Raw genomic sequence first — 21,781 nt, 5'->3', positions numbered from 1 at the left:
ACTAAGAATATTGAAAGGAGACCATGCACTTCATAATAGATGCCCAATAAACATTTTCTGATAATTTGAGATACTCATTACGTATACATGCAAGAAAAGAATCCTTTTTATTTACAATAAAATTTACAGTATAAAAACAAACATTTTCTAACATGTCTAGGTTTTGAAATTATCTGTGCAAATGTTACTTTCAAAAGTTCAGATTAACAATGGAAGAAGATCATAATAATTATTCTCAATTAGGGCTTCATTTACTGCTGAATATTGATATTATACATATCATCCTTTTTCTCTATCGCCCTAATTACCTGACATTTTGCTAGAGTGATAAAAAAGTTAATAGCTGAAATAAATAGTAACAAGTAAGGGAATTTAAAGGAAGCAGTTAAATGAGAAGACATAATAGTGAGTCATTTTATTTTTTGAGTTGTATTTAGAGAGTTAATCACAGCAAAAATAAAGGCGACACCAAGACAGGCACAGGGTACTCACTCGACTACAGTGCTCCAAGAGTGAAACAATGTTGGCTTCTATCTGTGCCTTTCGTTCCAGTTCCTGATTCTTTGTTTCCTCAAAAGTCTCAATAAAAGCTGACAATTGGAAACCATAAGAGAGGTTACTGTTGATAGAGTTAACACTATATAAACTCTGATTTGTAGGTCTTAAGAGTGCTTTTTAGAAAGTTGTTCTTTTTTTTTTTTTTTTTTTTTTTGAGATGGAGTCTCATTCTGTCATGAGGCTGGAGCGCAGTGGTGCGATCTCAGCTCACTGCAACCTCCGCCTCCCGGTTCAAGGGATTCTCCTGCCTCAGTCTCCCGAGTAGCTGGGACTACAGGCCTGTACCACCATACCCAGCTAATTTTTGTATTTTTACTAGAGACGGGGTTTCACCATGTTGGCCAGGATGATCTGGATCTCTTGACCACGTGATCCACCTGCCTGGCCCAATTTTTAGAAATTTTAAGCTACCACTGTTTAATTTGTTATTAACCCAAAGGTAATTATTCAATAAGAACTTCACATACTTACAAACTGCCTAAATCCTGTGACCTTGATATAAATCGGAAAGTTATAAATATAGGCTCAAAATAAATAGCTGATAAAATGACAGAAGAAATTTGCTTTTATAAAGATCTCCTTTGATATATCAATAATTGTTAAATTATTAACACCCTGGCTACTAACTTTATTTCTATAATTTCCATTGCTGAATACCTATTTTATCTGAAAATGAGTATTTTATTTATAATGCTGGATTCATTTCAACTAAATGAATTTAATAATTTATTCAGATTGTAAATAAATATTCTAGGAAATTATCTTTTTATTTGTTTAATATAGAACCAGTTCTTATTTACATTTTTGAGTATTTCTATGGGGCATCTAAAACATAGAAACTTTCAGACAAAAATAATTTTATTGTTAGCATGAAATAAACATCAACAGCTTGCCTTCTGTAATGGATTTCCATTCTACTTTTTTCTTATATTTAGTATATTTTTAAAGTGAAACAGTCTTCAACAAAACATTTTTTATTGGAATATGGTGGTAGAGGACCATAATCAATATTTTTTATAAAACTGAATTTTCTTTAATGTCCTGCTTCAGCATTCATACAGGTCTTATGTGTGAATATCCTGCTTTAATAATCTGTTGATTTTTGTAATCTGTTGATTAAGTGGCCATATGAGATTTTTATATATACACAAAAGCATAAATGAACATTGTCTTTCAGGGGTTATTTTTTAAGGAAAACAAACCATAATTAATATGTGGAAAGAAATCTGAGCTAGGTGACCTTCTATTTTAAGATTCTGTAGTATAGGAATTCTTTCCATTCATTCAGTAAACATTCATTAAATGACCATTTATTGACACCTAAGTGCCAGATACCATACTAGGTAGTATCTAGTAATTTCTAATATTGTGGTGTCATGACACATTGTTCCTTGATTTTACACCTTTCTCCCTTACCAAAAGACTCAAAAAGATTTTTTTGAGATAATTTTTGGTATTTACTGACATTTTAAAGAAAACTTGGTACCTTGTAAAATAAGAGCTGACAATTACTCTTTTATAGCATGCCTCCATGAAGGTAACTATTGACATCAGACCTAGATGAAACTCTAGCATTTTGTTAGAATTCAGATTCTAGCAAAATGATAACTTAAAAGGAAACCAGTAATAGATAATACATGCCAATTTTTAAAAAAATTATAAGTGTGTAATATAAGTTTAAGTGAAAACCAATTTATAAAATCAGGCTGAGATTTTTTTTAAGTGAATCAAAACTGTAACAAAAAGTGACTAAAATTACAGCTGGTGATAGAACAGAGTGACAATATCTGATGTGACAGTATCTGATGTGAGGGCTAATAAACAAGTATTATGGAAAGCTAAATATAAAAGTGAAAGATACTAAAGGTGAATATAGTGAAGCATGTAAAAGAGAACATTCAATCAATAAATGGTCTATAGCAGCAGTCCCCAACCATTTTGGCACCAGGGACCGTGGAAGACAATTTTTCTATGGACCAGGGCTGGGGGACAGATGCGGGTGATGGTTTTGGGATGAAACTGTTTTACTTCAGATCATCAGGAGTTAGATTCTCATAAGGAGAGTGCAACCTAGATCCCTCACATGCGATAGGGTTCACACTCATATGAGAATCTAATGCTGCTGCTGATCTAACAGGAGGCAGAGCTCAGACGGTAATGCTCGCTTGCCAGTGGCTCACTTCCTGGTGTGTGGCCTGGTTCCTACAGGTCTGCAGCCTGGGGGTTGGGGACCCCTGGTCTATAAGCTTCCTCTATACAGACTACGAATGTAAGTACTAGCTTTAGAATCTAGCCCCAATGTATAGACATTCATCACATATCTTTTTAGAGTTTTCTACCCATCTCTAAATTATGCTAGAAACTATTCTTCAAGGCAAAATGCTTTGAATGTCCACACTTCTGCATTTATTAGCCATTATATCTGCCCAAAATGAGGTCTCTGATTTGGTATAAATGAACAGCAATCTGAAAATATTGTATTTTTATATCTACAAGAATATCACTTACTGTCCATATTTTCCTCCCTTTTTTTTAGCTCCTTGTATTTCTGGTTCATTTCACCTATGAGAGATATAAAATACAACATTAATTTCAAAAATTCCACATACAGTGCTCTAAATTAAAAACATCTCTTTAGTTCTCTCTATGCCATTACTCATTGACTATTCAATGTGTTCCATTAGGTGAAATTCTTTTACAATGACTTCTGTATAGAGACTTTTAAAGTAGATATATGCATGTACCTTGAATATGTGGAACAAACAATATGATTGGAAAGAACTTAAAGGCTTTCCATTCCCAACCTGGGGCTATTCACCCTATACATGAACACTATGGGTGCTGAGAAACGTAAGTTCCCAAGAAAGTCCATTCCATCTTTGAAAGATCACCAGCAAGATAGCAGAGTAACTTCACTCACAGAGTTTATACTCTAAAGATTTAACAATTAATTAAAATTAAAAGGTACTAAGTGCTATCATAGGAAAAATAAAAGATGCTATAGGAGCACACAGCAAGGGCAACTTACCTAGGTCAGGGTTACAGAGAAAATTTCCCTAAACAAGTAATATTTAAGTTGCATTATAAAGAATAGTAGGAGTTACCCGGTCAAAATACAGAAACTGCAAATGTCAAAGCATTACCAGTTAAAAGGTTCAAAGTGAGGATGAATATGGTAGCATAAAGAACTGAGGGAGTGGTATGGCGCAGGCAGAGAATGAAGTGAAAAAGTGGCACAAAGATGAGGCAGATTACAAAGCACCTTATAAGATCCACATTAAAGAGTTTGGACTTTTTCCTAAGGACAATTACTAAAGAATTTTAACCAGGGAGAAGAAATAATCCGTTTGCAATTTTGAAAAATATTTCCAGTCTGGAGAATAAAAGAGAAGTAAGATTGGAGGCAATAAAACCAGTTAGAAAGTTGTCATAATAATCTGGGTGACAGATGAAAGCTGCCTGGAGTAGAGTGGTGGTAATTAGGATGGAAGGTAGTGAATTATTTTTTGTGACATTTAAGAGCCACAGTGAATGGATTTTGGTAAGGGTTAAACAGGGAGGAATCAAGGATGCTTCCCAGGCTTCTGGCTTGGGCATCTGAGAAGATGGTAGTATGATTAACCTAAATGGGGAAAAAGTTGAGAAAGAGTTGCTTACAGCAGTTTTGCACATGTTGAGTTTAACAAACATGAAAAGCAGGTCTAAAGGTACAAAAATCCAAGGCCTAGAAAAATGAATGAATTCTGCCATTTTAGCCTCACAGAGAGACCCATTAGTAGGAGTGGATCATGATTATTTTATGACAATAGGATTTCACTGTAACAAAAACTGAGCTTTGAAGGAACATGGCAGCTGCCATCTGTAGAGAAAGCAGACAGCAACACGAACCTCCATCTGTGCATATACTTGCTTGGTGTTAAGTGAATTATGAGAACACAAGGGTGATGGCAAAGTCAGAGACGTGGATTAGCAAACAGCTTTTCTGCCTTCTGGTCTGAAAAGTTTTCTGAAATTCATTGACGACAATCCTGATACTGAGAAAATCTTATGTTAAGGCCTCCACTATATTACTGGTAGTAAAAAGCTGCAAGTGAAAGTTAATGTTTAAGGACAGTAAATACCTAATGTCACAAATTCCTAGCCAGGCTACACCTAGCACCAACGGGAAACCCTGGATCCACTCAGATAAGGCTCTAGATGGATTAGTAACTTTACTGAACTACTACTCAGGTCAAATGATCAACCATGGTCTCAAAATACACTAATGCACCCTGATTAACTGTGAAGAGGAGGCCTGAGGTAATCTGTTATTAATTAAACAAACTTTGTCTGTATATATATGTGTGTGTGTGTGTGTGTGTGTGTGTGTATATATGTATACACATTCGTAAAATATACTACAGACAGGGTTTTGAGTGGGAAACCGAAAGAGTTGGAGTTTGTAGCACACATGATCTGGGATACCCTTATAGGAGGAAGATGTGCATATAAATATCATTGCACATGTTAAGTGGCAGAAAAGCTACTATCTCCTGAACGTGCCATGGCCCATGTTTCTAAGAAAGTCCTAGTTTCTTGTTCTGGCTATTTAAGTTCCACTCTTGGGAGACTGGTCAGGCATTAAGGGATTAGGAGGGAGGCCTGGATCCTAGACTTTACAAGGATTTAACCATCATCTTATCTTTCTTCTTTTAATCTTGAGAGAATTCCTACACATGATGGTTCCAGTTTCTCATCTTGCTTTTAGACCCCAACACACTGCAATGAGGCTTTTCCTACTCCTATTCCAATGAAATTGTTCTCAGTGAGATTATATGACTGCTTAATGATCAAATCCAAAGGGCAGTCAGTTATCTTATTCTGCAATATTTGACACTATTGAAACAACCTTTCGACTTTCTTTGTTTTCCTTTATGTTTTGTTTTTGCTTTTTGGGGGGATGAGGGAGCTTCTCTGGCTTTCCTTACTCTCAGATCATTATTTTTCTGTCTTCTCTTCATAGGTCTGCTTCCTTCTTCATTTACATTCTAGAGTTCTGTTCTTAATGAACTTCTAACGCTATATCCATGGCAATTTCATACATTCTTGTGGTTTAAGAACTCTCAAATTTAATATATTGTCTGATTTTTAGATTCTTTAATCTAAATGCTTACTATATATATTTATTTGGAAGCCCTTTCAGGAAATCCTAACTCAGTATATTCATAATTAAACTCATAGTCTTCCCCCTCTTTATTCCCTATTACATTTGGCTGTCCTCACCATCCATTTATCATTCAAGTCAGAAACCTGAGAGGAGACTCCTCCCTCCTTCTCTCCTCAAAGTCATCCTCCTAGTTGCCAACAGATTGAGCTGGAAGACATAACTGGTTAACGTTTACAGCTGCACAGCTGGCCAGCTGGATTAGATGGGACAGAGCTCCCACACATCTCAGCAGATTCCCAAGCTTCACAAAACTTTCTCCAATATCACTATTGCTAAGAAAGAGAGTGGTCAGAGCATTAGTGAACTTCTCTATTTTGTGATTTCTCAGTGGAGGATTAGTATCTGAGTTGCCCATAAAGGCAATGTAAATGTAGGCAGTCCTAAGGTAGGGTAAAACATAACGGTCATTAGCAAATCTATCCTTAGATTCAGTATCACAGGACAGGACAAGACTGTAGATAGATGGAAGCAAGTCAGTGTATCACAATGAAGGTACAAGCAGTTAAGCAGAAGGCTCTAATGTAGTAGAATCAACAATGAGGAGACCAAGGGAGAGGGAAAGGGACACAATGGTAAAAGGAAGGTAATTTTGGAGATATCCTTTAATTCTAAGCATTTGATGTCAGCATAGTTCTATACTCGTTTATTTATTTCAGATAAATTTACTGATTATCTACTGTGTGCCACATACTGTAATAGGTGTTGGGATATCAAACTGAGTAAGACAGTTTCCACCCTATTCTCAAAGGGCTTACACTCATTAGGTGTATAAAAACAAAAATGTATAATGCAACATAAGTGCTCTAACAGGTACGTATGAAGTGCTGTGGTAACCAGATGCATGAAAAGAGTTCAGGAGGATTTTTCACAGGAATTATATTGGCAAGGTACTTTATCAGGTAACATGGGGATTAAAGAAAAAAGTAAAATATTTTCCTTTGAAGAATTTATATTCTAACAAGACAACTATACAAAAATGTATACTATAAATTCAGGCTTTTTCATCCCCCAAGTAGGAAACAAGAAATGAGTATGGGCTGGTAAAAAAAGACTAGGGCTACTGTAGAACGGACACCATTGCTTTTTGATAGTCTCTGCTATAGCCAGCAGTGGAGAAAGGGAGTTATGCTCTTCTTGCACTGCCAATAGTCTGAGCACCACCAAAACTACCTCTGTCCTCACTGCAAGGAAGTTCACCCCACACTTTTACTTCTCTGGCATCAAATGACATTCTCCTGACTCAGGCTTTAAAGGCTTTTATACTCTGAGAAGTAGTTCTGCCCCTAAGGTCTGGTTACCATTTTCCAAATAGGTGGCTATCCCAATCTTCTCTCCTGATCAATACACAACAAGGCATGTACTAGTAACTTTCCAGGCCTCAAGGCCCCCAACTCAGCAAAGCCTACTGATTTTAGAGTTGAAAGGTCAACAAGAAACAAAATCAGGGAGATGGGGCAAGAAAAAAAACTCCACAGGACTTCTGCACATCCAGATTGTTTCTTAGCACTTGAAATACTTCTGAAGCAGGCAAAGTCTCCCAGTACCTTTCCTTCTTTTTTTTTTCTTTTGAGACAGGGTCTCACTCTGTCACCCAGACTGTAGTGCAATGGTGCAATCTCGGCTCACTGCAACCTCCGCCTCCCAGGTTCAAGTGATTCTCCCGCCTCAGCCTCCCAGGCAGCTGGGGCTTCAGGCACGTGCCACCACACCCAGCTAATTTTTGTTTTTAGTAGAGACACAGTTTCACCATGTTGGCCAGGATGGTCTCGAACTTCTGACCTCAAGTGATCCACCCACCTCAGCCTCCCAGAGCGTTGGGATTACAGGCGTGAGCGACTGCACCTGGCCTCAATATCTTCTACGTGGCATAGTTTCTATCCCTATTACCATTCTGGTCACTCTACTATGAATGAGCTCTAGTTTTTCTCTAACCCTTTTAACATACTATGCCAATAAACTTAAAATTCCAAGAAGACCGTCACTTTCCATAGTCTATATAACCACTTTTTGTTATGCAATGTAGGATTTCAGCTGTTTTCAAGGCTGTATCACATTAATTCATATTGAGTTATCTAAACCCCTTCTAACATTTTCACGTATTTTAGTGAGCCAGAACACTTTCTCCTCCCTGACTCCTGTTTCAATTTGAATTAGTTGTGGGGGCCTATAAAATTCCATCTTTTTGCATTCAGTCTCTCTCTCCCATCTACTTTTCACATACCATTATTACAGTAAGCAGCAAATTAGTATACAAAACACAGTCATTCCATGGTATCTGACGGGGACTGGTTTCAGTACCCCAATCCCCTCTGTAGATACCAAAACCTGAGGATGTTCAAGTCTTTTACATAAAATGGCATAGTATTTGCATATAACCTATATATACCCTCCTGCTATATACTTTAAGTCATCCCCAGATTACTTATGATAACTAATATATTGTAAATGGTTGTTATACTATGTTGTTTAGGAAATAATAATAAGGAAAAAAAGTCTGTACATGTTCAGTAAAGATGCAACCATTGTCGCTTACTACATGGTACACATCAGCAACAATGTAACATTTTTTGTTTTATTTTCATTTTAAAATAGAAATGGGGTGTTACTATGTTGCCCAGGCTGATTTCGAACTACTGATCTCAAGCATTCCTCCTGCCTCAGCCTCCTACAGTGTTGGAATTACAGGCATGAGCCACCATGCCCAGTCACATTTTCTATCAACACTTGCAGATGACTTTCATTTAATGGCCTGAAAGAGTACATTAACATGCATCAAAACTCTGGCTTTTCTGGCTGAGCACTGTGGCTCACAACTATGATCCCAATACTTTGGGAGGCCAAGAGGACTGCTTGAGGCTGGGAGTTTTAGATGAGCCTGGGCAAAATAGTGAGGCCTGTCTTTACAAAAAATTTTTAAATTAAAAAAAAAAAAAACACAAACCCTAGCTTTTCTCTCTTGATAACCCTCATTTGATGATTATGACTATTATAACTTCTATTTGGTGCTCACGGTGCCCATACGGTGAGGTGATGAGATGCACAGCACTGTAGGTAAGTGGTGAGACATGAGGCTAACTTGAACCTTCTAATAGGACGTCGGAAAGATCACTTATGCTGGAAGAATCTTCAAGCGTTTAAGGTCAAGGCTTCATAATACAGATGGCTTTAATTAGGAACGCTGTTCTCGGAAGCTGTTTCTCCTTTTTCCTTGAATCATCAAACAACTCTTGCAGTGGTTGTAGGCATGTTTGCTATCCCTCAGGTGACATGGAGGCTTTGTTCCATTGAAGGATCATATCCTTTAACACTTGCACCTGTTGAAAAACTGATGCAAATTTTTCAAGTATCCAAATTGATGACTGTGTTTCCTCTAAATCTGTATCACTGTCATCATCTCCTGTAGAGAATTTCAGCAGAACCTTGAGTTCCTTGCTGGTAAAGGTTTCTCTATGCTCTTCTATGTGTTCCTTGAAGTCACCCTTGATCATGTCAGAGAAGCATTCCCCATCAACTTCCTTTGCAACATTCAAGATATTCCTGGGCCAGGCGCGGTGGCTCATGCCTGTAATCCCAGCACTTTGGGAGGCCAAGACAGGCAGATCACGAGGTCAGGAGTTCGAGACCAGCCTGGGCAATATGGTGAAATCCCGTCTCTACTAAAAATACAAAAATTAGCTGGGCGTGGTGGCATGTGCCTGTAATCCCAGCTACTCAGGAGGCTGAGGCAGGAGAATTGCTTGAACCCGGGAGACGGAAGTTGCAGTGAGCCAAGACCGTGCCACTGCACTGCAGCCTGGGTGACAGAGTGAGACTCCAACTCAAAAAAACAAAAACAAAAAGAACCATATTACTGACTTCTGCATCAATAATGGGAAAGCTCCTGAAATCACTGACTACGTCATTCCATAATGACTTCCAACATGCATTGACTGTCTTGGGCTTTGGGGCATCTACAGCCTCTGTAAAAAGCACAACTACATTTGCAATTGTGAAGCTCTTCCATAAATCCATGACACTGTAGTCAAGGTTAGCATCAAGGACAGCACAAATCCTCCTGAAGGTGAGGTGGATGTACGTCACTTAATGCACTTGCTGATGCCTTGATCAAATGGCTAAAACAGTGAAGTTGCATTTGCTTTAGGAGGCAAGAACATCACTGCAACATTGTTATTAGTGAAGTAGAGGATCAGGGATGGCCACGAGTAATGTCAATTATGAGGATGACCTTGAATGGCACCCTGTTCTCTTCCAGGTATTCCTTCATTTTAGGAATAAAAATGAATTCCAGGAACAAGATGGCCATCACCCAAGCCTTCCTATTGTGTTGCCGGAACACAGGCAGGCAATTTTTGATTTTGTTTTTAAGGGCCCAGAGATTGTTTGGTACACAAGACCTGGCTTGACCATGTGACCTGTTGTGTTGCCACATAGCACCAGAGTAAGATGATCTTTCCAGGCTTTGAACCCCAGAGCCTGCTTGACACTCTTAAGGATTTAGGTATTAGGCCTCTCCTACCAGAACAAGTCTGTTTCAACACAACTGAAGACTTGCTATGAAAGGTATCCTCTGTCTTCTGAGTTTCTCGAGCTCTTGTGGGAATGCTGATACTGCCTGGCCATCAGCTAATGCTGATTCTCCTGTGATCTTTAAGTTCTTGAGGCTGTAGTACTTTCCACAGCTAACTAGTCATCCCTTACTATCCTTCAATTCCTTCCTCTCACTCTCTTCAACTTCCTCACAGGAATGCTCACAAAGGCTAAATGCTTTTTCATACATAATTTTGCCATCAACAGGGACATGCTTTTGTGATACTGTGTCTTCTCATATATTTGATGTTTTCTTCATCTCTGTAAGCACTTTTTTTTTTTTTTTTTTTTTTTTTTGAGATGGCTTTCACTTTTGTCGCCCAGGCTGGAGTGCAATGGCACAATCTTGGCTCACGACAACCTCTGCCTCCCGGGTTCAATCAATTGTCCTGTCTCAGCCTCTCTACTAGCTGGGATTACAGGCGCCCACCACCACACCCGACTAATTTTTGTACTTTTTAGTAATGACAGGGTTTCACCATTTTGGCCAGGCTGGTCCTGAATCCTGACATCAGGTAATCCACCCACCTTGGCCTCCATTACAGGCGTGAGCCACCGTGCCTGGCCAGTCTCTGCAAGCATTTTATCATGAATCACAGCGACAATTTTTTTGCCATTGTAGGGGCAGCACTAACACTTCCACAAATGTCAGCTTCCTTCTGTTTTATTGTGCCACTTTGGTAAATCACACGCCACTTTTAAAAGATCTAAGATTTTTATTTTCTTGTTGAGAGACGGCACTTTACACTCTCTCTTAGTCTGTAAGGGATTTCTTTCACCAAATAACTGATTTTTAGGCGTCTTTTTTTCCAAAGAAGCAAAGAGTGAACACAAGTAGCCAATGAATAAACTGCCAGATGAACAGTACTCAAACAATGGGTGCTAGAGAGAGACTGGGGATCTGTGAAACAATGGGAGGCTATAGCAGGGTATTCTTCAGTTCATTCAGATGGATTCCACATAGTGCTTATTAGCACATGGCGGGTTCAAACTTGCTTTTTGAAACTTTCTGTATTTTTTTTCAATTATTTTCCATCCATAGTTGGTTGAATCTGCAGATGAAGAACTCGTGGATACAGAGAATTGACTGTATTACTAAATTGCTATGGTAAAATGAGTATATATAAGCTTAATGTTTTAAACTAACCTTGGCATTAGGTTTCACCCAATTTTCTAAATACACATTCTCTGAGAAATACAGTTGACCCTTGAACAACACAAGTTTGAACTGGGTGGGTCTACTTATATGCAGATTTTCTTCTGCCTCTGCTATCCCTGACATAGCAAGACCACTCTTCCTCCTCTTCCTCAGTCTACTCAATGTGAAGACAATGAGAATGAAGACCTTTATAATGATCTACTTCCATTTCATAACTGGGAAATAATAAAAATCTTTATAATTCTCTTAATAACATTTTCTTTTCTCTAGCTTACGTTATTGTAAGAATACAGTATATAATACATACAAAATATGTGTTAACTGTTCATGTTATTGGTAAGGCTTTCAGCCAACAGTAGACTATTAATAATTTTTTATGGATCAAAAGCTATACATGGATTTTTGACTGCATGGTACACTCAGCACCCCTAATCCCAATGCTGTCGTGAAGGGTCAACTCTCTCTATATATATAAAATATATAATAAAAATATATTATATATCTTATTTTAATATATATTTAATAAATATTAATATATATTATATAAAATATATTTACATATAATATATAATATATTAATATATAAATATAATATATATTTTACTTATAATTATATTTATATATTATATATTTATAATGTATAAAATATATTTCTATATAATATAAATATATAATATATATTTATAAATCTATATATTTATTTATTAATATATAATTATACATTAATTACATATTAAAAAATAAATATATAATATATGGTATTTATATATTATTTATATATTAACATATATTAATATTTATTAAATATTATATATTTATATGTGTATATGATAAAATATATGTTGCATAGTATGTTTATAGCATATTTTATATGTTTTATATAAAGCATGGCAATGTATATATATGGTATTATTATATTTAAAGCCTTAGTATAAGTAATGTAATATATATTAAAATATGTTATATATATTAATGTATATTAATATAAACATATTTAAATATAAATATGTATTTAATAAATATATATACTTAATATATATTTAATAAATAAATATATACGTAATATATATTTAATAAATAAATATATACTTAATATATATTTAATAAATAAATATATATGCTTAATATATATTTAATATATATATTGTACGTTTTAGTTTTGAGACAGAGTCTGGCTCTGTCGCCCAGGCTGGAGTGCAGTGGCATGATCTCCAGCTCATATAAGAGCTCCGCCTCCAGGATTCCACACCATTCTCCTGCCTCGAGGCTCCGAGCAGTTGGGACTCTAGGCGCCCACCAACACACCCAGCTAATTTTTTGTACTTTTTAGTAGAGACGGGGTTTCACCATGTTAGCCAGGATGGTCTTGATCTCCTGACCTCTGATCTGCCAGCCTCAGCCTCCCAAAGTGCTGGGATTATAGGCATGAGCCACCGTGCCCGGCCAGGGTCAACTGTATTTTAAATTTGGGCAGAAAAGTTTCCTTACAGCTATGAAAACAAGGTCAGATAATTATTTCTAAAGACAGGAGGCACTTTAAAAACTGTAATTGTGATTTTGATATATTGTATAAATTGTATAATTTTTATTAATTATCTAATTATGTAAAACAAAAGGACTATGTAGAAGTTTGTTCCAACAGAGTACTGTATATAAAATCATATAGTATAATTGGCAGTAGTTGGCATATACTAAACATAAGGTCCTTAGTCATTTTCAAAAGTAGTGGTTATCAAACTTTAACATGAATCAGAATCACAAGGAGGACTTACTGAAACACAAATTGCTGGGCCCTCTCCTTAGGGTTTCAAATTCAATAAGTCTGGGGTACTGAATTTTGCATTTCTAACAAGTTTCAGATGGTGATGATGATCCTGGTGTAGTCATAATACCACCATTTTAATGAAAGATTCAAAGTATAGTTTAAACAATTTCTTTTTTTTTTTTTTTTTTTTTTTTGAGATGGGTCTGGCTCTGCATGTGGGCTACGGAGTGCAGTGTGGCGGGATCTCAGCTGTTTCACCAGCTCCGCCTCCGGAGTTTCGCCATTCTCCTGCCTCAGCCTCCCGAGTAGCTGGGACTACAGGCACCGCGCCACCGCCACCTCGCCCGGCTAGTTTTGTATTTTTTTTTAGTAGAGGCGGGGTTTCTGCGTGTGTCAGCCAGGATGGTCTCGATCTCCTGACCTCGTGATCCGCCCGTCTCGGCCTCTAAGTGCTGGGATTACAGGCTTGAGCCACAGCGCCGACCAGTTTAAACAATTTCTAGATTGAACAAAAATAATTCATTCTTCTTCAGCAGATATATGTTGGAAAACCACAGAATAGCAATGGATAGATGCCATTTGAAATACCAGATACCAGAAGATAAACCACTTCGAAATTCAATAAATTTTGTACATCCTGAAGGAAATACTGATGGGAAAATACTTTCTAATGTACACTTTGGGAAAATAACTGCGGTAAAGTTATTCAATTTTCCTTTTATAAATTAACAGCATTGATAAGTCACTAATTAATATTTATGAGTATATTTTAAATTGATTGCTATTATGAATGTGTTTTGTGTTTATATATTTACTATTCATGTTATTGGTAAGGCTTCCAGCCAACAGTAGACTATTAATAATTAAGTTTTTTTAATTATCTAATCTAATTTTCACAATAACCCTAAGAGGTAGGTACTGTAATTACCTCCATTTTAAAGAAAAAAACTAAGATAAAAGAAGATTAAATAGCATAAATAGCATGTCCAAGATCAAACAGCACAGCCTGAATTTGAATCCAGGCATTCCAGTAACAGGACACGTGCTTTTAAATAAAATGATTCTGACGGGGCATGGTGGCTCACACCTGTAATCCCAACACTTTGGGAGGTCAAGGCGGGCAGATCACCTGAGGTCAGGAGTTCAAGACCAGCCTGACCAACATGGAGAAACCCGTCTCTACTAAAAACACAAAAAATTATCCGGGCATGGTGGTGCATGCCTGTAATCCCAGCTACTTGGGAGGCTGAGGTAGGAGAATTGTTTGAACCTGGGAGGTGGAGATTGTGGTGAGTCAAGATCGCGCCATTGCACTCCAGCCTGGGCAACAAGACAGAAACTCCGTCTCAAAAAATAAACAAACAATAAATACATAAATAAATAGAATTATTGTCTTTAACATTTTTTATTTTACCTTCCATAACTAAAGAAAAAATAGTCCTAACCTAAGCTTTAAAACTCTGGGTATGAAAAAGTATACTACAGACAAACCAAAGTATTATATTTTGTTATTTTACTACTTTTGAATGACACATATAAATTATGCAGAAAGTTACCATTAATTCATTCAGAATTTAGGACAGTAATTCAATATTCTTATAGCACTTTGTGTATATTTCTATTATGATGTATTTACCACATTGTAGCAACTAGTTATTTGTATGTACTATGGTATATTAATAATCACATATTTGGTTTTACAATCAACTCCACATTTGGGAAAATACTTGAATCTGGAAATTAATCATTTTTGGTGAGTAATAATGCCCAATAATCCCTCCTGGAGAGACATATGACAGTGACTGTACTTTGTTAACTGCATTTATTAATCCTACTGTGTATATATTAATAGATGCTCAGAAAATTAGCCCCATCTTGTGGATCACAGTAGTACTACAAATTCAGGCCTAACAGTCAAAACTTCGGAACTGTCAGTGATGTGTACATTATCTTGACTGACAAAAACTAAAAATCGTACAGCTAGCATTGGTGAGGAACCACTTTCACATACTGCTTTTAGTTGTATAACATAATATAAGCTTTTTTGGGAAGAAATTTGCAAACCAGTTGTAAATATAAATAATACTCTATTCAAAATTTCACTTCTAGAAATTTATTCTGTAGAAATAAATAGACGAGTTAATAAACATGAATGTACTAGAGTAGCACTGTTCTTGGGAGTAAAAAGTTATAAACAGCCTAAATATCAATGTGGATACAATGAACCCTATGTAACAACAATCATGGGGGTAGCTAATGGTTGTCAGAAGTGCTTAATATGTGTACCAGGCACCTTTTTTTCTTCTCTCTCTCTCTTTTTTTTTTTTTGAGACACGGTCTTACTTTGTTATCCAGGCTGGAGTGCAGTGGTGTGATTTCGGTTGGAGTGATTTCGGCTCACTGCGGCCTCGACCTCCCACGTTCAAGTAATCCTCCTGCCTTAGCTAATAGCTGGGACTACAAGTAGCTGGGACTACAAGCCAAGCAAACATCACCACGCCTAGCTAATTTTTGTATTTTTTTGTAGACACAGGTTTTCACCCTGTTGCCTAGGCTGATCTCGAACTTCTGAGCTCAAGCAATCCACCCCCTCCCAAAGTGCTAGGATTAAAGGCATGAGCCACCACACCTGGACCAAGAACCATTCTTAAGTCTGACTTTAGAGCCCTAACATTGACCACTATGCTATACCATTTCCCAGAATGAAGTATATATCCTCACAGGGAAGAATGTATATTATACAGTTAAATGAAAAGACTCAGGCTCAGAAGAATTGTATATTAGTATTAGTCCATTTAAAAATATGTTTGTAAATGTATTTAAAAAGTCTAAAAGCCTAAACATCAAACCGTAAACCATGATTTCTCTGAAGACTTGGATGAGGAGAAAGGAGATGACGTTTTACTTTATATACTTTTCCACTGCTTGCATTTTTCATGTTAAATACATGTCAGATTCATATTTAAAGAATTAATTTTTAAAAAAAATTAGCTAATCTGAATCTTCAAAATAATTTTAGTAGTTTAGGGACTTTTTTTTCCTTTTTTTTTTTTTTTTTTTTTTTTTGGAGATGGAGTCTTGCTCTGTTGCCCAGGCTGGGGAGTGCAGTGGTGGTGTGATCTTGGCTCGCAGCCTCTGCCTCCCAGGTTCAAAGCCGATTCTCCTGCCTCAGCCTCCTAGGTAGCTTGAATTACAGGTGCATGCCACCAGCTCCCAGCTAATTTTGCCTTATTTTTTAGTAGAGATAGGGGTCCTGTGGCGGTCAGGCTGGTCTTGAACTCCTGACCTCGTGATCCACCCACCTCGGCCTCCCAAAGTGCTGGGATTACAGGTGTGAGCCACTGTGCCTGGCCAGGACATTTTTTTTAAAGCTGGAAAGGATGACCTCATATAAGCTGAGGCTAATTGCCCAGTTAATGAAAGCATGAGGATGGTCATTTGAGGCAAACACACACAAAAATTTTTTTTAAAAATCAGTAAAATGATGTACCTTCAAGGTGCTTAAACTCTCAGAAATTCTAGGTAAGTAAGGTTTACAATTGTCATTTCTTGGTATGAATGGCAGGTTGAACATGCACATCTAATTTTGATCCTTCCCCAAACCCCACTAAAACTATAGTAAAAAGAATTTTTAAAGGTATAAACCCCCAGCATATAGAAATAGGAGAAAATAGCAATAACATTTTGGAAGCTGAAAGCAGATGGACAACTGGTAACTGACCTAGCAGAGTTGAGAAAGTCTAAATCTAAGCCAGTATTGGGTAAAGCTGAGAACTATCCTGATTTCAAAAGGCTCAGTATTTTTGCATAGAAAACTGATCACCTTTTTGTGATTTGTGAAAGACTTTGACATGTCTTATAATAGTAATGCTGTTCTTTATAGAATTTATTTAATGTAAGGGAATACACTAGTAAAGAGTAAAATACCAGGCACAGTGGCTCACACCTGTAATCCCAACACTTTGGGAGGCCAAGGCAGAAGGACTGCTAGAGCCAAGCACGTTGAGATCAGCCTGGGCAACAGAGCAAAGCCCTGTCTCTACAAAAAAAAGTTTTTAACAATTAGCTGGGCATGGTGGCATGCACCTGTACTCCTAGCTACTCAGGAGTTTATTTTACTTTATTTTATTTTAATTTATATATTTTATTTAGCTAAGGTGAGAGGATCACTTGAGCCCAGGAGTTTGAGGCTGCAGTGAGCTATGATGTCACACCACTGTACTCCAGCTGGGGTGACAGAAAGACCCCATCTCATTAAAAAAAAGAAAAAAGAAAAAAGAGTAAAGTAAGGGCCTGATTTCAGCTAAGTAGATGAAGACACCATTTACTCTGAAGGACTTCAATGTAAGATATAAACTCTCAAGTATTAATTTGTAGTAAGAATAAAAGAATCTCTTAACAGATTCCTTAACAAAAACAAGCTGGGCACAGTAACATGAGCCTGTAGTCCCGGCTACCTGGAAGGCTGAGGCAGGAGGACTGCTTGGGCCCAGGAGTTCGAGGCCACAGTGAGCTATGATCATGCCTGTAAATAGTCACTGCACTCTAGCCTGGCCAACACAGCAAGATTCATCTCTATTAAAAAAAAAAATTACTTGGCTATATGTTAGAAGTAAGCCTTGAGGATAAAAACATCCTTATTTAAAATAGTATCCAATGTTGAGTGAAAATATAAGCTGCTATTGTCCACTTGGTATGTTCTGCTTTACTCAGAAGAATAATACTTTTTCTATTACTTTCCCTTGCTTGTACAGAACCCATATTTTAGAAAGCAAAACTTAAGCAAACATGAAATTGTTGGCACTTCAACTGAGAAAGGAGAAATCAGGATGGGTTCAGGTTTTTTGGAAAGTAGCATGACACCTGCCAATAACACTCCACCTTACTAATGATGTAGAGCTTGTAGTCAAATTCTGACCATATGACTTTCATTAGAGCTTTTTCTCATTGCTTCTAGTTAGCACACACACACACAAATTCCTTCCCTGCTAAAATATAGAACAGTGTACCCCCTTTTTTTTTCTTCGAGACGGAGTCTTGCTCTATCACCCAGGCTGGAGTACAGTGGCGTGACCTTGGCTCAATGCAATCTCCACCTCTCGCGTTCAAGCAATTCTCCTGCCTCAGCCTCCCAAGTAGCTAAGATTACAGGCATGTGCCACTAGGCCCAGGTAATATTTTTGTATTTTCAGTAGAGATAGGGTTTCACCATGTTGGTCAGGCTGGTCTTGAACTCCTGACCTCAGGTGATCCACCCGTCTCGGTCTCCCAAAGTGCTGGGATTAGAGGCATGAGCCACTGCGCCCAGCCAAACAGTGTACACATTTAAACCCAAATAAATGTGGAACCATTATAACAGAATTACCTGATCCATCAATAAAGAAACACTATATGGGTGCTGCCTAGCAAATATTTAATATCACAGAATCAAGTCTCCTAGTAGTTTTAAAAAGATAATAATATCTAATTATTTAAAAATTTCTATTATGAGATTATTTTATTTTTAAAAATCACTTATAAGACCAAGGAACAATTTGACAGCAAAGAAGTCCTTCTAGAATTGGTCAAAAGTCTAAGAGTGGGCTCAAGTGTGTTATTGGTCAAACGTCTAAGTATTTTCTTTGCTTTATTCCACACTGCCACAGAAAAAAAGTCTAAAAGGCTAAACATCACACTGTAAACCATAATGACCTCTGAAGACTTGTATGAGTGTGAGGAGAAAGGAGATGACTTTTTACTTTATGTTCATACATTTTATACTGCTTGAATTTTTCACATTAAAAACAAACCAGATTCATACATAAAAATCATCATTTAAAACAAATTAATCAGAACCTTTAAAATTACTAATTTAGGGAAAATTTTTTAAAACTCAGCATCATAGGGACAATAAAGATTTTCATAAAGTAGCCCAATAACTGTTAACTGATTTTATTTAGTTAATTTTGAGACATAATTATTCAATGTAGCTTTTGGAAAATTATAACATTAAGGACTTACCAAAATGAATAAATATGATATACTTGAGAAAGTTGTAAGATGACAAGGTCAGCATTAACAGCTAGCAGAGAACACAACTGTACCTAACTCAGTTTCTAAGGATCTTTGAATTTAGAATAAATTATATAAATATTTTAAAGTTTATTTGAAAACTGAAAGATTGCGTTACTTAAGCCAGATAACATCATTTATGGTTTATGTGCTTTCCTAACCAGAAACCCTACAAGGCAAAAGGTGGTCTGGTTGGATTATACACAGATGCTGTTCACAGAAGAAGCCAGATGGCATCTAAGAAATGAATAAAATGAGCCAAAGAGGGAATAAAGCCAGGGGGCAGAACTAAGGATGAACTAGACAGACAACGTAATTTGATTATTATTGCTATCCTAACGAACACAGCATCTATAATTGTGAGTCTGGGTAAGAATGTCCATATAAATAAGTATCCACCACTTTACTGGAAAACATAATCCAAGGTAGGAATCCTCTGGAAAGTAATAAAGCCTTTGCAGTCAAGCTGTCTCTGGGGAACAATGCATACCTACATCATAAAACTAGAGAGCCAAAGAAGTAGGTAGAGCTCAATTTTTACCTTTAGTTCATTCTGAAATTCTTTTTCTGCTAAAATGTGATTTAGTTCATTTCACAAACATCTGATGAGTATGTATTTTCCCACACATTGTGTTGATGAAAGAGGTTACCAAAGTACGTAAGACACAGTCCCTGTCCTTGAGGACTTAGCCAAAGAGGGAAGACAAACACATAAATAGGTAACTGTAATATTATGTGGTCAATCCAGTGATATGTTTATACATAGTGTGCTCTGAAAACATGGAGAAAGTTCGCTCACTTAGCATAGCCTAGAAACAAATCAGGGAAGGAAAACAAAGTTATGCTGGATAAATGGATACCTGAGCTATATCTTAAAGGATGAGAATTTGGTCAGGTAAAAAACAGGGGAAAGAACCCTCAAGACAAGGGGCTGGACATGGTGGCTCACAACTATAATCTCAGCACTTGGGAGGCTAAGGCAGGAGGTTCACGTGAGCCTAAGAGTTTGAGACCTGCCTTGGCAACATGAGACCCTGTCTCTAAAAACAGTAATAATAATAATAAAAGTCAGGCAGGGTGGAGCTTGTCTGTAGTCCCACATTCAGGAGGCTGAGGTGGGAGAATAATTTGATTCCGGGAGGTCAAGGCTGCAAAGAGCCACGACTGCATCACTGCACTCCAGTCTGGGCAAGAGCGAGGCTCTGTTAAAAAAAAAAGAGAGAGACACTTTGGGAGGCCGAGGCCGAGGTGGGCGGATCACAAGGTCAGGAATTCAAGACCAGCCAGCCTGGCCAACATGGTGAAACCCCGTCTCTACTGAAAATACAAAAATTAGCCAGGTATGGTGGCATGTGCCTATAATCCTAGATACTGAGGAGGCTGGGGTAGGAGAATTGCTTGAACCCAGGAGGAAGTTGCAGTGAGCCAAGATCGCACTACTGCACTCTAGCCTGGGTGACAGAGTGAGACCCCGTCTCAAAAAAAAAAAAAAAAAAAAAAGGAACAAATAGTAAGAGCAAAACATTGGGGCATGAAACAGTTTGATATATGGCAAAGGTGTGAGACATAGGGTACTACAAGCAGATTATTATTAGAATTTAAGGATAGAGATGAGGGGTGGGAGAGGAGGTTGACAATGCACAGGCCATATCACAGACGGACTAGAATGACATGCAAGAATTCTTACATTTTATGCTGTATATCATGGGGAACCAGTGTTAAGCAGCACAATGACACAGAATAACATTTTATATACATCACTCTGACAGCATTTGTCGGGGAAGAATCTGAGAGGAGGCAAGACTGGAAGTGAGGAGACCAGTTAGGGAGGCTATTGCTAACTTGTTCAGGCAAGAAATAACAAGATCTTGAACTGACAAGTAATCTTATAACAAGTAATCTTATAACAAAAACCTCCTGTACTAATGTATCAATAATCTAGGATGACCACAGTGTAGCAGAACAAAAAACAAATGCATAAACATATATGTACATAATATAAATGCATATAATTACATATTACATAGATTCATATACATTATAAATGCCACTGTTACACTGCATTATAGATTATTTTTCCACATTAATAAAAAAGAACAAAGGTTAGAAAATAAAATGGAAAATAGAAGTAAAAATTAAAAGCCTTCTATTTGTCTTAAAACTAGCAATTAATAATAAATTGTTACCCCCAAAATGCATTATTTTAGTGGAAAGAAATTAAATGTTAGAAATTTAGACTTAGGAAAAGGAAAATTCTTTAGAATGTGTCCTATAAGCATCTAAAATCAAGAACATTATCAGATTTCTCAGAATGGTTTTGAATATATTAATATAGAAAACCTAGAAACTAGATCTACATAAATCAAAAGCAATGAAATGATTTAATAAAGAAAATAACATGATTAAAAAATGCAAAATTGTGTTTGGGTAGGAGGAATATATCTCTTAGGTAAGA

The 21,781-nt window shown here is 37.0% G+C and overlaps 1 protein-coding gene across 6 annotated transcripts in view; it reads right to left on the bottom strand.

Annotated features, from left to right (window-relative positions):
• Positions 1 to 21,781, bottom strand: part of IFT74 (intraflagellar transport 74) — a 133,913-nt gene that overhangs the window by 17,956 nt on the left and 94,176 nt on the right. For all 6 annotated transcript variants that reach the window (XR_004177900.1, XR_004177899.1, XM_031654290.1 and 3 more), the window contains exons 14-15: positions 3,067 to 3,120; positions 493 to 590 (exon numbers count right to left, since the gene is read on the bottom strand). Coding sequence is in view for 4 of the 6 variants with exons in the window: in XM_031654290.1 (XP_031510150.1) it covers positions 493 to 590; positions 3,067 to 3,120 (152 nt within the window). In the remaining 2 variants the exon portion in view is untranslated. The remainder of the gene's footprint in view (positions 1 to 492; positions 591 to 3,066; positions 3,121 to 21,781) is intronic.

Source organism: Papio anubis, chromosome 13 (genome assembly GCF_008728515.1).
Source record: "Papio anubis isolate 15944 chromosome 13, Panubis1.0, whole genome shotgun sequence".
In the NCBI taxonomy this organism is placed as follows: domain Eukaryota; kingdom Metazoa; phylum Chordata; class Mammalia; order Primates; family Cercopithecidae; genus Papio; species Papio anubis.
Note: the sequence above shows the minus strand (reverse complement) of the source record. Positions and strands in the feature narration are given on the sequence as shown.